This window comes from Malus sylvestris, chromosome 2 (assembly GCF_916048215.2).
Source record: "Malus sylvestris chromosome 2, drMalSylv7.2, whole genome shotgun sequence".
Classification (NCBI taxonomy): domain Eukaryota; kingdom Viridiplantae; phylum Streptophyta; class Magnoliopsida; order Rosales; family Rosaceae; genus Malus; species Malus sylvestris.
This window is the reverse complement of record NC_062261.1, coordinates 34,302,596-34,319,191: the sequence shown is the minus strand read 5'-3', so window position 1 is coordinate 34,319,191 and position 16,596 is coordinate 34,302,596. Positions and strand designations below refer to the sequence as shown.

At 38.1% G+C, this 16,596-nt stretch overlaps 3 protein-coding genes across 3 annotated transcripts; 2 read left to right on the top strand and 1 right to left on the bottom strand.

Annotated features, from left to right (window-relative positions):
- The first annotated feature begins 470 nt into the window (after positions 1-470).
- Positions 471-2,808, top strand: LOC126603324 (cation/H(+) antiporter 15-like). Its single transcript, XM_050270138.1, has 2 exons — positions 471-1,502; positions 1,597-2,808. The coding sequence occupies exons 1-2, from the start codon at positions 471-473 to the stop codon at positions 2,806-2,808; spliced, it is 2,244 nt and encodes a 747-aa protein (XP_050126095.1).
- A 5,240-nt stretch (positions 2,809-8,048) lies between these two features.
- On the bottom strand, positions 8,049-9,808 carry LOC126605301 (NADPH:quinone oxidoreductase-like). The gene is made up of 3 exons (XM_050272675.1): positions 9,649-9,808; positions 9,351-9,542; positions 8,049-8,481 (listed from the first exon to the last, which is right to left on the bottom strand). Exons 1-3 carry the CDS (start codon positions 9,749-9,751, stop codon positions 8,180-8,182), a joined length of 597 nt encoding a protein of 198 aa, XP_050128632.1. The 5' UTR covers positions 9,752-9,808; the 3' UTR covers positions 8,049-8,179.
- A 1,280-nt stretch (positions 9,809-11,088) lies between these two features.
- Positions 11,089-15,950, top strand: LOC126603317 (protein FAR1-RELATED SEQUENCE 5-like). Its single transcript, XM_050270128.1, has 6 exons — positions 11,089-11,292; positions 12,601-12,672; positions 13,324-13,589; positions 14,178-14,644; positions 14,742-15,611; positions 15,699-15,950. The coding sequence occupies exons 1-6, from the start codon at positions 11,089-11,091 to the stop codon at positions 15,770-15,772; spliced, it is 1,953 nt and encodes a 650-aa protein (XP_050126085.1). The 3' UTR covers positions 15,773-15,950.
- Positions 15,951-16,596: the final 646 nt, after the last annotated feature.

The following is a 16,596-nucleotide window of genomic DNA, read 5'->3' as shown; positions in this document are numbered from 1 at the left end:
GGAATGTTATTTGATTCAAAATATATAATACAGGTGTAGTATTTAAAAAAAAAATGGAACAAACTAATTTACCTACCAATTAATATGGGTAAAATTGCTACAAAATATATCACGAAAAAAAAAAAACCTACTTTTCTAGTTTGGCATGGATACGGTTAATGCAAATATTTTTTACATTTTATTTCACTTTTTCTACTACTTTTAATTTGGCGTAAATTTAGGAATTTAGAAAAGGTACCATAAAGTATGAGTGGCATGAGTGTAAATAAATTGTATTAATAGGTCAATAGTGTTCCCATATATTTGCAAATTTTAAATTTAGGCTTAAACTGGATCTTTAAAGATAGATGAGTTTTTATCTATAAATAATGAGTTGTAAGGGCCAAAATCTAAAGCACCTTTGTTATTATTAAGGAAAATATGTAAGTAGTAAATACACCATTTTACACGTTACAAACTTTCAGGGTGGAATGTCGTCGAGTACGAGTACTTGGGGTAGAGTTGTACCAGCCGTATTTCCTTACAGTACCGTGAAGATTATCGAGACCATCGGAAACTTGGCCCTCGTTTACCACATGTTCCTGGTGGGTTTAGAGCTTGATTTAAAACCAGTGTTACGAGCTGGAAAGAAAGCTCTTAGCATTGCGCTCGCCGGCATTGTCTTTTCCGTCCTTGTTGGTTGGGCCTTATGTCGATATGTGCTCCTCAAAGATTTTGTCGAAGAAACAAAAGGCAAGGATGGACAAAAACTTCCCACTGTGAACGGCCCGTGGTTCTGGGGCGTTGCTCTTGCCACCACCAACTTCCCAGACCTTGCCCGAATCCTCACAGACCTCAAACTTCTCTACTCTGCTGTCGGAGGACTTGCGTTATCTGCCTCTGTTATCTCCGACTTATGCTCCTGGTTTCTTCTTTTGCTCGTAATGGCCATAGTCAACAACTTCCAGACAATTTCGGTGGGACTCACCTTGCTTTTTATAGGGCTATGCATTTTTATCGTACGTCCTCTTCTGTCACGGATTGTTGACCGAATTCGTGACAAAGTACAAGACGATGGCGACTACGGTCAACTTGAATGCTTTGTTCTAGCCGGGGTGGTGCTTTGTGGGTACATTACCGATGCATGTGGGTCTCATTCTATCGTAGGGTCTTTTATGCTTGGAGCTATCATGCCTAGAGGAGAGTTTTCAAACAATCTTAAAAAGAAGGTGGGAAGTTTTGTGCCTGGGATTCTGTTGCCTCTCTACTTCTGTATCAATGGGAGTAGAATCAACTATGTGGATATTCTCAGTTCCGTTTATCCATCGGAGAAAAAAACTGGGACGGACATATATCGTGTAGGGGGGGTTATCATCTTAGCTTTTGCAGCTAAGACACTGAGCACTTTGGTTGCCGGCTTAGTAAACAAAATGTCATTTCGGGATAGTTTGGCTCTTGGAGTGCTCATGAACACCAAAGGCTTATTGACACTTATTATACTCAACACCGGTCGGGAAGTAAAGGTACGTAACATATGACTTTATGCATGCGTAATGCCTTTGAATAATTCATGAAAGAATGACAAATAATATGTCGTATATACATGTATATGTCTAGGCGTTGAACAAACAAACCTTCGGAGTAATGGTGCTGGCAATTTGGGTAATGACATTTGTAGTTGGTCCGCTTCTAGCAATTTTTTACAAGTCTAGTGCTAGGCCTTTCGTGCAATACAAAGAGAGAAATGTAGTAAGCGTAGGATCTAACAACGAGCTTCGAATCCTTGCATGTGCTCACAACTCACGCAATGTGCCAGGCATTATCAACCTCCTCGAGGCTTCTAATCCAACCAATAAATCCCCTCTTCATGTTCTTGCTGTCCACCTTGTGGAACTAACGGGGCATACTTCGGCGATGTTGGTAGTGCACGATGCTTGTAAGACCAATGATGTATATTCTCCCGACAACTCGTCCCCCTCAAATGCTTTTGAAGCATATGCCCAACAAAGAGAATGTGTCACGATGCAAACACTCACGGCGGTGTCTCAATACTCCACGATGCACCAGGATATATGCAACCTGGCTGAGGAGAATCGCGTCGCCATAATAATCATCCCGTTCCACAATAAATCCACCACATTGGTTGGAGGAGTGGCACCAGATGCAAACAACTCACATCTAAAGAGCCTCAACAACAACTTGATCGCAAATGCTCGGTGCTCTGTGGGTGTTTTTGTGGATCGAGGCCTCGGTGCATCCAACGACTCTTACCGTCGATGCTGCTATTCCATGCTCTTCTTTGGAGGGGTAGATGACCGTGAGGCATTAGCGTATGCGGGTCGCATGGCTGGACATCCTAGGACTAGCCTAACAGTCATATCGTTTAACATCATGAGTAAAAATGCACCAAACTTGTGCTCTGAGGATGATCATGGTGATGATGATGACGAAGACGACGACGATGAAGATGGTACTGGTGGAATTCTGAAGGCAATGGCAAGCACTGGGAGGGAAAAAAAACTGGATGAGTTGTACTTGGATGAGTTTAGGCTGATGTCAATGAATGATGCCTCCATAAAACTTTTAGAGAAATCGGTGACTAGGTGGGAACAAATTCTCTCACTAATAAGCTCAATGGAAGGTGAGTATGATATGTACATAGTAGGAAGAAGGCATGGAAATATATCAGAGGTCACCACGACGTTACTCGATGGCATCGACTCCAATGACCTTGGATTTCTTGGAGATGCATTGGTATCTTCAAACCTTACAGCAAGTACATCCGTTCTAGTTGTGCAACAAGGTCGCCTTTTGGATTATTATTCTTGATTGAGAGAGAAAATGGGATGTATCTTGGAATAATTTGTGTTGGAGAATTAGGTAATAAAAACCGCTAAAGAAAGTAACAGGTGACGTCCACATAACCTGATGAATTAGGGAAAATAAGGCAGAAGCATGATTATTATTATTATTCAAACTAGCCTCTTGCCGCGCATGGGAGTTTTTATTATTTATTATTTAATTAAAATTTTTTGTTTTAATGAGGCTTAAGAAAACAAAAATTTTGATGAAAAACATTTAATTGTTGTAATATTATGATATTATAGTATATGTGTGGTTGTGTAAATTACTAGTAGATTGTATTTAAAATTGTTGATGCACAAAACCGGAGGGGTCTTGGAACAACGTAAATCCGACCGTGAATCTGCAAGAAAGTAAAGAACACAAGATGTATCGTGGTTCACCCCAATGTTTGGGCTACGTCCACACTGATATTGTATTTCTCTGTTTGTGATAGGGTTGTGAGGGAGAGAGAGTTTCTGAGGGTGAGAGAGCTCTTTAGGGGATTAGAGGCTTTTTGTTTGTGAGGGTGAGGAGGCCCTTTTATAGAATAAGGGCTCCTCACTTATTACATATTTGCCCCTTCATTTATTACATAATTACATTTGAGTCCCCCGAGTATTTATAAGAGATCTAAATACGGAGGCCCTAAGTATGGTACAAACAGTAGTCCCCCAAGTCTTCAGTCAAGAGAGTCTTTTGGCTGGAGACTTGAAATTCAGTCCATGTGTGGGCCGAAGTAACTAGATGTCGTCTAGAACTGATATTCGATATGAGGCGGTGCCCAATCTGAAATGATGCTCAACTAGAAGTAGCACATGTTGCGAGGCTGCTCTGCTTGTGGCTTATGTTGCCTTGGTTGGCTCGGCTTGTGGCGTTGGAGGTGAGGGAGTCCCTTTTATAGAATAAGGGCTCGCTCCTGAATACATAAATGATGGGCTAGAGTTGATGCTCGCGGCGAGGCGGTTGCTCAGTAGGCGGCGATGCTCTCTAATGATGGTGAGGGAGTCCCTTTTATAAAATAAGGGATCGCTCCTCAATACATAAGTGATGGGTTAGGAGTGATACTCGTGGCGATGTGGTTGCTCAGCTGGCGGCGATGCTCTCTAATGATGGTGAGGGAGTCCCTTTTATAGAATAAGGGCTCGCTCCTTAATACATAAGTGATGGGTTAGGAGTGATACTCGCGGCGAGGTGGTTGCTCAGCAGGCGGCGATGCTCTCTAATGTGGTGAGGGAGTCCCTTTTATAAAATAAGGGCTCGCTCCTTAGTACATGAATAATGGGTGCTCTCTAATGAAAATGAGGGAGTCCCTTTCATAGAATAAGGGCTCGCTCCTCAATACATAAATAATGGGCTAAGTCCCCCAAGTATTTTTCATGAGGCCCAGTTACGGAAGCCCAATATATTGGTACATAGTGCAGTCCCCCAAGTCTTCAGTTAATAGAGGTTGTTGGCTGGAGACTTGAAATTCAATCCATGTATGGGCCGAAGTGGCTGTTGTTTGGAGGCGGTATTTGTATACCCTGCACTGAAGCTTTGTAGGTAAAGCTTTGCAAGTGAAGCTTTGAAGCTGGAGCTTTTGTAAATAAGCTTTTGAAGCTGGAGCTCTTGAAGCCGGAGCTCTGTAAATGAAGCTTTCGAAGCTGATTGACATGAGTGATGCTCATGAATGTTTATGTTGTTTGACATGAGTGATGCTCATGAATGTTGACATGAGTAATGGTCATGAATGTTGACATGAATGATGGTCATGAATGTTTATGTATGATTGACATGAGTGATGCTCATGAATGTTTATGTATGATTGACATGAGTGATGCTCATGTATAGTTTTGGAGTACTGGACGTACTTTTGATCGCCTGGTTGGTGATAATAGCGGCAGGCTGCCGAATAATTTTGGAGTACTGGGCGTACTTTTGATCACCTGGTTGGTGATAATAGCGGCAGGGTGCCGAATAAATTTGGAGTACTGGGCGTACTTTTGATCACCTGGTTGGTGATAATAGCGGCAGGGTGCCGAATAAATTTGGAGTACTGGACATATTTTTTTATTTTTTATGATTACCCTCTGATGGGGTTATACAGATCTTTCCGAAAGATAAGAAAAATAAATTACATCATTCAAAAATAAATCCAACTTTCTGCTCAATGGGTCACGCCCATAATTCCCTTTTTTGCATGCCATCACCATCGTAATTATGTCTGCTTCTTTTTATCTTATTTTGCTTTCTGCTTTTGCTTTCCGCTTTTCTTTTTGCTTTTCTGCTTTTGTTTCCCACTCTTCCTCTTTTTCTTTTTCTGAAACATTTTCTCAACAACATCATGATCTTTTTCTTCTTCTATTCTGCTCCTTTATCCAGCAAGCCCACTTGACAGCGGATTGCACGTTACTCTCCAGCTCTTTCTTCTTTCTTTTATTCCACTTTTGCTTTTTGCTTGGCAGGTTTACAGCATGGGTGAGCAGTGACTATAAATCCACTTGTAAATGCTGACGAATGAGCACAAACAATCCTCCGCACTATTCCCAGTATCCCCAACGTGTGTGGGGGACCACGAAGCCACCAAGGGGACTCTCCCGTCTGACCCAACCTCATTGACTGTACCCGCCAGATCATCTAACGATTGAACCCTACCCGGCGACCCACCATTCTCCTCCCCTTGAACCGGCGCCGTCGCAAAGAAAGATCTGGGCTTGGATAGTGGATCTACCCCCAACCGCTCAAACTCTCTCTGTTCGATTGAATTCGATGAGAGACAATAGAAACGGTAGCTCAACCGGCTTCGGCGAACAGTGGGTCCGAGGGTCCTTATCTTCCTCCAGAGAGTCCCTGAGAGTCCTGAGATCTGGGAAGTCGTGGGATGGAGTGTTGAGTTGGTGTGGTTTTCTGGGTTTTTGAGATCTGGGACGTCCGACCAACCTCAGCCTTCTTCTTCCCGCGCTCAGCTTCTGGAAGCTTCCTGATTCAAATTAGTTATTTTGAAGCATGAGTGAAGGTGAAATTCCATCGCTGCTATCCTTGTGCGTAGATTGAGCTGACGTTCAAGACCCTGAATTTCAAACCACTTTCCAGAAAGCCCAAAGATTGGATCATCGGGAGCGCGAAAGACATGAGCGAAGATGGAATTGGCGTGGGCGGAAGCTGGCGAGGCAGAGATGGAGTTGTTGTGAGCATCCATGGCGGATGACGATTGATCTTCTTCGGCAGCGAGGTGTCGTACCAGAGCGCTCAGCCTCCGATCACTACTCGTAGAAACAGAAGAACTGTGGGCGTGGGGTTTGAAGGTGTGTGATGGTTCTTCGGTTTCTGCCTTCTGGGCTCGAGCCACTTCAGCTCGGCATGTATCATGTGCTTCCTTCTGGTATCGGCGGCTGACAAAGACTGCAGCCGTTGGGTTGTCGGGGTCAATGTTTCCGACCCATTTGATTGCATCGTATCACAGAACCCATTAAAGCTTCAAACTTTAGAGCAAATACCCAGTTGCAAAAACCAACATATATCACAAAGAAACAATCTGATCGTCGCAGAAACGCCATTGGAGCGGAAACCCACGACGACCCAGAAATCTTCATGGACCCCACAACCAATTTCTCACCAGAAACACACAAAGGAGTGAATCTAGCAGTGAAAGAGAAAGGGAATGAAATGGGAAAGCAAGAAAGTTTCTTTCTTCTTTGTATGTTTGGTTGTTTGGTTGTTTGGTAGTGGAGGGAGTGAGAGAGAAAGGGAGAGATGAGACTGGTTTCTTGGGTTTTTGTGATTTTGCAGTTTCACGGCGGAGGTGAAAAAATAAAAGAGAACCGACACAACTTTTCGTATCGATTCCCATAGACGGCACCAAATGTTGATGCACAAAATCGGAGGGGTCTTGGAACAACGTAAATCCGACCGTGAATCTGCAAGAAAGTAAAGAACACAAGATGTATTGTGGTTCACCCCAATGTTTGGGCTACGTGACTACGTCCACACTGATATTGTATTTCTCTGTTTGTGAGAGGATTGTGAGGGAGAGAGCTTCTGAGGGTGAGATAGCTCTTTAGGGGATGAGAGGCTTTTTGTTTGTGAGGGTGAGGATGCCCTTTTATAGAATAAGGGCTCCTCACTTATTACATATTTTCCCCCTTCATTAATTACATAATTACATTTGAGTCCCCCGAGTATTTATACGAGATCTAAATACGGATGCCCTAAATATGGTATAAACAAAAATACTAGAATATCTTATTCTTTTATGATTATATTATTTGTAAGATAAGAAATCTTATCCAGTTTACAATTCATAAATGCACTAAGCATGAAGAATATCACACACACAATTCTTCAAGCCCTTCTTCATCCCTCCATATCGCACCTTCTCTATCCTTCAATAAAATATATTAACCCTCGAATCGTGTAAGCTGCGACTTGAAGTTGCGCCAAGTCGAGCCGCCCTGCACTACCCCAATGTCAATGTGCTCCATGAGCTGAGCCACCAAACCCCTGACACCATTCGATCGAAATGACGTCGTTCTGCGTCGTCCCTAACCTTAGATTCTCACAGCCTTACCGACCTCCGGATTCCTGTGATCTTCTTCGATGAACCGAAATCGTCCTTCGTCTTCCAGGGGAGGTTTCCGTGATAGAAACAAGAGATTCCAGATGAATCTCGAAAGGTTTTAAACTTCGAACACCGACCCGCAGTCGTGAACCCACGATTGGAAGTTTTGAGATTTATTTCATCGTCGTATGTCGTGATTGCAGACCTCAGACGATTAATTAGTCGTCCAATCAGAAGTTATCTTCGTCAAGTTTGACGACTTTGATGAATTTCCAGAAGAAATTGCATTGAGTTTTGGATGATATCATCGCGATTCGAGCTCGTCGGAGTTCGAGCGTCTCGAGGATACTTCCGCAGGTATCCCACTCGTATAGATATCCTTTCATTATGGGTAATGCGAGTGGGGACTGAATTCGTAAAAAAAAATTTGTAAAGTAAATGATATGAAAATTAATAATTGAATTATTACGTAAGCGTTGATAAATATGTTCATTTTTGTATTAGTGAAATCATTTGATTTGCAAATTTAATCTACAAATTTAGTCTTCCTAACATTAATTTTTCATTATACATAATTTCTAGATACTGAATGGGTCCCTTTGTGTTTTGGAATGTGTAGACGGAACAACCAATCAAACATTTACATGCATGTAACGTGATCAGTTCCCAAGCGAAGATATCCAAAACAAAAGGAAAAACGGAATGAATGTCATTTAAATTTCTCTTCAAATAGTTGAAGGCATCTCACATTATTTTTCATCTCCATTTACTAACAACTTAAATAGTATGAGAAATGAATCTCACAGATGAGCTGATAAACTATCTTCCTTGGAGTCTCAAAGTAAAAGCCTGCAAGGAAAGAAGAACTTTCTTTAAATTCTCCTTGGTCTGTGCATCAATTAAGTTGCTGTTCTCGTCGAACTTTGCAGGGGGCTGAAACGCATTCAGGAAGAACTCTGGCTTGTTGATGAAATGAAGGTCAAGGAAGACTCCAATTTGGCGAAGATGGTATTGGGATCGTGAACCGCCAGAGCCTCCTGAAGCGCTTATAATTGCAGCAGCCTTGTCAGCCCAAACATTTGGGGGTCTTGATGCCCAGTCAAGTGCATTCTTTAGCGGTGCTGCATTGTGCATATATGTGAGGGTAAATTGGTCAATAAACTAAAAAAAATAAGATATAAATACATTTAAAATAGCGTTACTACGTTCACAACGTGTTCTATTTTTCCATCTACCTTCTATTAATTTGTCAACCTTTCCTATTTCCCATCATTTATATTTTAGTTATAAAATAAGTGAGAAAATAAGACAAGTGAATAGATACAAGTACAACAACACTCAATACAAACTGTGGATTTCATATACAACATCTCTTTATTTTATCGACGGTTCTACCAATTGATATGTTTCCGCAAATAGTTGAAAACATCTAGCAATATGCAACTTATGATCCTTTAAGCTGCAAGTACATCTAGTTAATCATAAATTCTCTTTTTAAACATGACAAAGTACATATGTTTCTTGATATATGGTTACTGTACTGTACTATGCCAACCGAAACAATAATACTAGAACCGCAGGAACTTAGAAATCGATCACTGATCCAATTTGAGTACCTCTACATGATAGACCTCAACAGAAAATTGAAGAGTGATGACAGCAAGTGATTGATTTCAGAAGTTCCTCGTATAAAATTATTGACTCTAGAGATATAGTAATATGGCAAATTTGTTTATCAAAACTTTACCATACAAATCCTTGTATCAACTAGGTGTTAATATACATGCCAATCCTTACTTATTCGTGACATTAAAATTTGAGTTGAAATTAAATTTAAATCAATTAGACAGTGTCACATCATTGTCCAAATAGTTAATCACCTTCCAGAACCAGAAAATATCATCTAACACAACAATATTAACCTAAAAATTCAAGTATAATTTATATTTTTCCTCCACAAATAGAAAAAACTTAAGAAATAAATATATACCCGAGACGGAGTAATTGTATTCAGGTGAGGCAAAGAGAATGCTATCAGCTTCTCGGATCTTCTGACGAAATGCTTCGACGACAGGTGGAAAAGTTCCCTTTCCCTCCAGATCTGTGTTCAGCAGTGGCAGCTTCGATATGTCCACGTTCTCTATTTCCACGCCGCTCATTGACGACTTGCTTATCTCAATCGCTGCAATCGGCAACACACGATCCAAGCTCATTAATTTTCAGTCCCCAAAAAAAAGTTTAAATAAAAAAAATGAAAACCAATAGGAGGGCGCCAGATGGCAACTAACCAGAACGAATGAGTCCGCGGTTGTAGGAACCTTCACGGACGGACCCACATATAGCCACGACTTTGATCAACGGTTTGGTCGCTGCAACTGCCGCCGCCTCCATTTTTGCAGGGTTTGGAAGTTTTATAGCTCTTGTCTACGCAGCAACAGAAACAGAATAAGCATATTTATAGGGTTTGGAAGTGAGCGTCGTTTAAGTACGATGCTGCAAGAAATTGTGGGGTCTGGATCGGACGGTAGAGCTTGGTCTTGGGGCGATCAACGATTTTGAGGCGGAGATATGGGTTTTTGACCGTTGGATGTGTGGAACGTGTGTGTACAGTGTTTTAGTTTACGTATGCAGTGACGTGGGTCGTATCTGTCCATTGCGATAGCAGGTCAAAACAATTACGGAAAGACTTTTTAATTGTCGAAGGGTGATAAATTTTTCATTTTGGTTCAGAAACATAAATGATATATCACGTGTTTTAATAGAAGTGGTGAAAATTTTTATTTTTTAAGTTATTAATTTTTTAGCACACATATCCCACAATTTGTATAATGACATGTGGTGTATCATCCCGTGTACCGATCACATTGAAAAATTTCTCGTCGAAAGGCTGCTAATTGTAATCCCAATATCTTGGGAACCGTCTGTACTCGTTGACTTTGAAAGAAGAGAAATGCTAACAAGATTTTTTTTTCAATGAGATTTTTTATGAATTCTCTACTACCTCATAATTTAACGTTAATTCTCGTACCAATGTTATAAAACATTGTACAAAATATAGAGAGTCCCACTTTTTGAAGAGTCTTCTTAGAATTCTCTCTAGAAGAAGTTGTAGCATCGGAAATAATTTTGTTATACGCACCATAGCCTCTTATTGTTATTATAATAATAATTATTATTTAGTTGCTTAAGATAATCTGAAAGAGCTATTCTCAATGCGAGTCTGGCTCTCTTCTTGAATTGGAAGCGGGATCTTATGGAGGAGACCTGCTTGATATGGTGGATTGTGTGGCTGAAGCTTCTTTTGAGAAGGGTGATGGAGTGTACGAACATTTGGGCAGCTGAATCATTCTTTTTATGTTCAGCACTGTTTGATCACATCTGTTAGAGCTTGATTCAAGAAGAGGGACTTTGTCATCAAAGATCGACTGGATATAAGGAGTTCATTTCTGTTAGATCACTTTTCATGGTGAGAAACCGAATTTGGAAAATTTTACACTGGCCTCACATTTGAAGGATTGCATCTGGAAGTTCTTGTTAGCTAGTTAAACATTTTTCAACCACTAATTCGTAGCAGGATACTCAATTGCGCTGCTTGTTTTCCTATTATCGTCGCATTAGTTTCATCACTTGTGTCTTCAAGAACCAAACGTATTTTGAACCTACATTTAAGATTTATGCAATGGTTTAATACTGAGGTATAGCTGTGTTTTAACTTTATAAAACAGTAGATGGAAGGGATTATGAGTTTTTGTACTACAAAAGAAGATCAGGAGTTTGATTCTTTGGGGGATGGTTTGGACAAACCAGTTGATCACTATGGGGAGTGGTTCTCGGTTATTTGTGGCAAGATGGGCATGCTTTGTAGAAAAGAAAAACATATGCTTTACCGATTTCAGAGATTAGGTAGGATGATGGTCAATATGGCGAAGGTGGTATGTCCCAAGTGTTTTTGTCATCTTCAAGATATCAATTTAATTAATGTGTGTTCGAGAGGTTTAAAGTCAGTTCTAAAGATACAAGCAAATATGGAATTATAACATAAGAACAAGTGTGATTGATGCATAGTGGTTCAATCATCAATCATATAATCAGCTCAAAACTCACAATAATTACATAAAAACACTAAATTCACATATTAATATTTGAATCATGCTTTAGTTTCATATCAAGATGGCTGTGTTCATTTACTTTTTCAAGAATAATCGAACACGTCAAAAACTAGCAAATGAATGAACCAACTCACTCAGTCAGTTCGAGAACATTCAAAATACTCGAGTCTGAGATTGAGATCAATATGCAATCCTATTGTGAACAGAAACAGTAATTATAGAAGGAAAAAAAATAAAAAATTTTAACAACTAAAATAAAAACAAAAACTTATCACACGCCTACTTTACATGAGCATGCACATGACATGTCAAACGTAAGAGTTTAGAATGCAGACTCCCAGTTTCTTTTCCTACAAAACACGTAAAAAATATTTTTCTTCGTTTGAAAACACATAGGACAAATATGTCCCGTCCTTTCACAAAAATGACACATGTAAACAAACTTTTTAGACTCTAGAGAATTTCTATAAGGATGTGATATCCACACACCTCTTTTTATTTCTTTCACACTTTTTTGGTTTTTGGTCATTGGATCGGCTGAATTGAAGAAGATCAACAGACATAAATTAAAAAGAGATGCGTAAAAAGTAAAAAAATGATGTGCGGATAGCACACCCCTTACGATAAGCTAATGATTTGGAAGCCTTAACAAATTTTGTCACAGTTGTAGAAGTAGGAGAACCTTGAATTGAACACAAGACCACTTTTATCACCAATTGAATCCATATGCGTTTTCAGTTTACATACTTTTAAAGCATTTTTTTCTTCCTATATTATTGAAAGCCTTTTCTGTCATCTTTCTTAGCCTAATTTTTTTTTATAGATGAAGATTCTCTTCCCTTCTAATCTCTCTCTCATACTAATATTTCTCATATTTCCTCTCCTCCTATTTGAACGATTATAGTTAAGTCACGTCAACATCTTAAATGCATATTTGGTTTTAATTGATATTTCATTGATATTTGGTTTTTATCCAACATTTAATTGATATCTTTCTTAGCCTAACATTTAATTGATATTTGGTTTTTATCTGTTTAGCAATTAAAATTTGATTTGTGATCGCATTTACCAATTTGGCAATGAAATTATTGTTAGTAGCACATACATTAATATTAATTGGGAATCTTTCAGGATGGCGTGCTATTGGGTCCAACTCCCTTGGCCCCGAAGGGTGCATTTTTGCTCATCCACACTAACTCTAGGGTATGCTCACCACCCCTCTCAATGTTTGCCATGTGTAATCCATACTAACTCTAGTTAAGCCTTATTTTAATTTTATTTTTACTTTAATTAATAGGTGAGAGAATCCAACTTGTACTTATTTACTTCCATATATATCCTTTCTTTTTAAATATTTTATTAAAACTTTAAACTTCCTTTTTGAATACAAACCAACTGAATCTTCTCTCCTTTTTGAATACATACCAATTCAACCTTGCATGCATATCTGGATTTTCCATCTGCTACCTATCTTCTGGGTTTTCCATCTGCAATTTTTTTTCCGACTAGAAAAAGGTATGCAATTCCCATTTATTGGCTTTTTAGGACTATTATAGGTAAGGATGGGCATTGAACACCCATTTCGTGTTGAGGATGAGGCAGTGGTGGTGTAACCGAACGGGATAGTACTACCCAGAGTCTACATCTTCATCTTCATCATACATACTTTAAATTATGTTCCATCATGGATTATAGGATGTCAATATATAAATATATATGCTTTTCTTAGGATTATTATAGAGTGTCAAAATATATGCTTTTTATGATTATTATAGGGTGTTAATATATATGCTTTTTAAGATTATTATAGGATGTTAATTTAATTGCATATTAAGTAATTTGGTACTTATACAGATGGAACATCAAGATGATGAGTTTCATACTCCATCTTCTAGTGATGCCAAAGAAGCAGTTGATTGTATACACTTAGATTCAGATTCAGATTCCGAAACCTTTGAAGTCTTGGATCAAAATGAAGAAAAAGGAGAATTTATAAGCAAAGTTGGTGATATTTCTCTTGGGATGACTTTTGATAATGAGGACGATGCATATAATTACTACAATGCATATGCTAGAAGGGTTGGATTTAGCATGAGAAAGAATAGAGAAAATAAGGACAGGTCAGGTGTGCTAAAGAAAAAACAATTTTGTTGTTCTTGTGAAGGTTTTTATATAAAAAAAAAAAGAACTCCAAAGAAGAAAAGAGAAGAAACAAGATGTGGCTGCAAGGCGATGCTTGAAATCAAACTTAATTTAGAAAGGAAGTTTGTTGTGACAAATTTTGTTGCTGAACATAGTCATGTTGTTGTTCCGGCATCAAGTTCCCATTTATTAAGGTCACAACGATTAATAGAGTCTTCTCAAGCAAAATTGATAGATCAAATGCATTTTGCAGGACTACAGCCATCTCAAATCTTTTCATACTTTACCACAGAAGCAGGAGGGTCTCAAAAACTAAATTTTATTCAGTCTGATTGTAACAATTTGGTAATGAGAAAGCGCATCGGGATTCTTTAAAAGGGCGACTCAGAATGTTTGCTTGAATATTTTAAGAAAAAGCAATCTGAAGACAAGTCATTTTTCTATTCTCTTCGAACAAACGAGGAGAATGAAATAAGTGGTTGTTTTTTCTGTGATGGAAATTCGAGGCACGATTATACTATATTTGGTGATGTTGTGTGTTTTGATACGACATTTAAAACGAATAGATATAATATGGTGTGTGCCCCAATAGTTGGTATCAATAATCATGGTCAAACCATACTTTTCGGATGTGGTTTGGTAGATGGAGAGATAACAGATGCAAGTGAGTGGCTTTTCAAGGCCTTTTTACAAGCCATGGATGGAAAAACACCAGGAACCATAGTTACAGATCAAGCCCAATCAATCGCTGCTGCGATTAGTGAAATATTTCCTAATTGCTACCACCGACTTTGTTTGTGGCACATATATCAGAATGCTGCAAGGAACTTGAATCGTGTTTTCAGTGAGTTTAAATCATTTACACATGATTTCAAAAGATGCATATATGATCCGGAGACTATTGAAGAATTTGAATCAAATTGGGATAAATTACTTGATGATTATGAATTGAGAGGAAATGATTGGCTAGAAGGGATATATCTATTACGTGAGAAATGGGCACAAGTTTATGGTCGAGACCATTTTTGTGCAGGTATTACTCTTGATCAATTCCTATTATATTATTTATATATATTATTCACAAGTTTCTTTTTTCACTATACAGTGATCAATTTCCATTTTTTTCTTAGGTATGACAACAACACAAAGAATTGAAAGCATGAACAAGTTTTTGAAAAAGTATTTTGCTCGAAACCTCCTTCTGCAAGAGTTCGTCATCCCATATGATAAAGCAATAGTGGATCGAAAAGAAAAGGAAAGGCAAGCAGAAAATGCAACTAAACAGAAATGGCGTAGTTTGTATTCTGATTGGAATGTGGAGATTGAAGCATCAAAGCAGTACACAAGTAAGATTTTTTATTATTTCCAAGAGGAGGTTAAGAAAGTTTTAAATTTGAGGCCACTGAAATTAGAAAGTGATGATGGGCTAACACGTACATACACAGTAATGAACTTAGGAAAACGAGGAATTAATAGAACACTTATATATGACCTTGCAAATCAAATAGTTTTGTGCAATTGCAAAAAGTTTGAGTTTGAGGGGATTCTTTGTGCATATGCTCTAAAGTTATACTATGATTTAGACTTATCAAGTATACCATCCAATTATTATTTGAAAAGATGGAGCAAGGATGCTAAATGTGGTATTGGATTTGATTCTTATGGCGAACCGGCTGTGAGTAATTTGGACTCATCTTCCTTGGTTCAGTACAGTGAGCTATCTAATATAGCACAAAGAATCATAGCAAAAGGTGCAAAAAATAGTCAAAATTGTAGTTTTTTGAAATCTGAGTTGTTAAAGTTGGAGAAAAAAATGGAAAAGCATGCCAATTTTGGAGAACAAGATGATGTAAATTATGTTAAGCATGTGATTGAAGCTGAGAAAAATCTTAAGATCCAAGATCCAAAAGTTCATAAGTCCAAAGGTCGGGGCAAAGGTAGAATGAAGAGTACTTTGGAATCTAATCAACCTAAAAAGAAAGGTCCATACAAGAGAAAAGGTTAGCACATATTTGGCTTGTTTTTATTTACTATTTGATTCACAATTTGCAATTGTCAATGTAATTATTATTTTAATTGTTTAATAGCTTTTAAAGAATCCAATTCAAATGCATACGAGATGAACGGACCATCAACAAGATATGCACAAACTCAGGTTTAAAGTTTAGCAATTTTTTGTCATGAATTTTTTATTTATTTATTTATATTTTTGTCCATTACCATTGTTTTAATATATTTCTGATGGATCAATTGGAATTGGTATCTAGGGTGATATTGGAATGCCAAGTCAAAACCAATTCAATATGGCACCCGTAAGTCAAGTCACAAATTTTCCTTATGGATTTCCAATTGTTCCTTGTGTTCAAGGGATTCAAAATCACCAACTTGGATTTCAAGCTATAAGTCCCATGATGTCCAATTACTCATTTATGAATCCTCGGGTTTGTATCTTCACTGAGTGTACTATATATAGTGTACTATATTTTTGTTCTCTAGTTTCATAAGTAATTTTTTCCTTTCTATTAATTTGCAGGAAAATATTCAACCAATACCTCTGGGAAGCACTTCTTAACTAAAATTTTCAAATCCATCAACATCAAACATTCAACCGATATCTCTGGGAACCACTCTTGAACTGAAATTTTCAAATCCATCAACATCTTAGATCAAGTTGTAATAGAATTTAGAGAAATTTTTTTGGAACGACAACCTTTGAAGTGGAGAATATTCAACCTACTAGTTTTGTAAAAATTTATTTGGATAAGTTTCATCTCAGACAATTGTATTTTGTTGGATATTGATGAGTTTCATCTAAAACAATTGCATTTTTACGATTTTGGAAAATCCAGATACGTAGCAGATGGAAAAGCATAGCAAATGGAAAATCCAGATACACATGCAAAGTTGAATTGGTATGTATTAAAAAAGGAGAGAAGATGAGTCGGTTTGTATTCAAAAAGGAAGTTTAAAGTTTAAATAAAATAT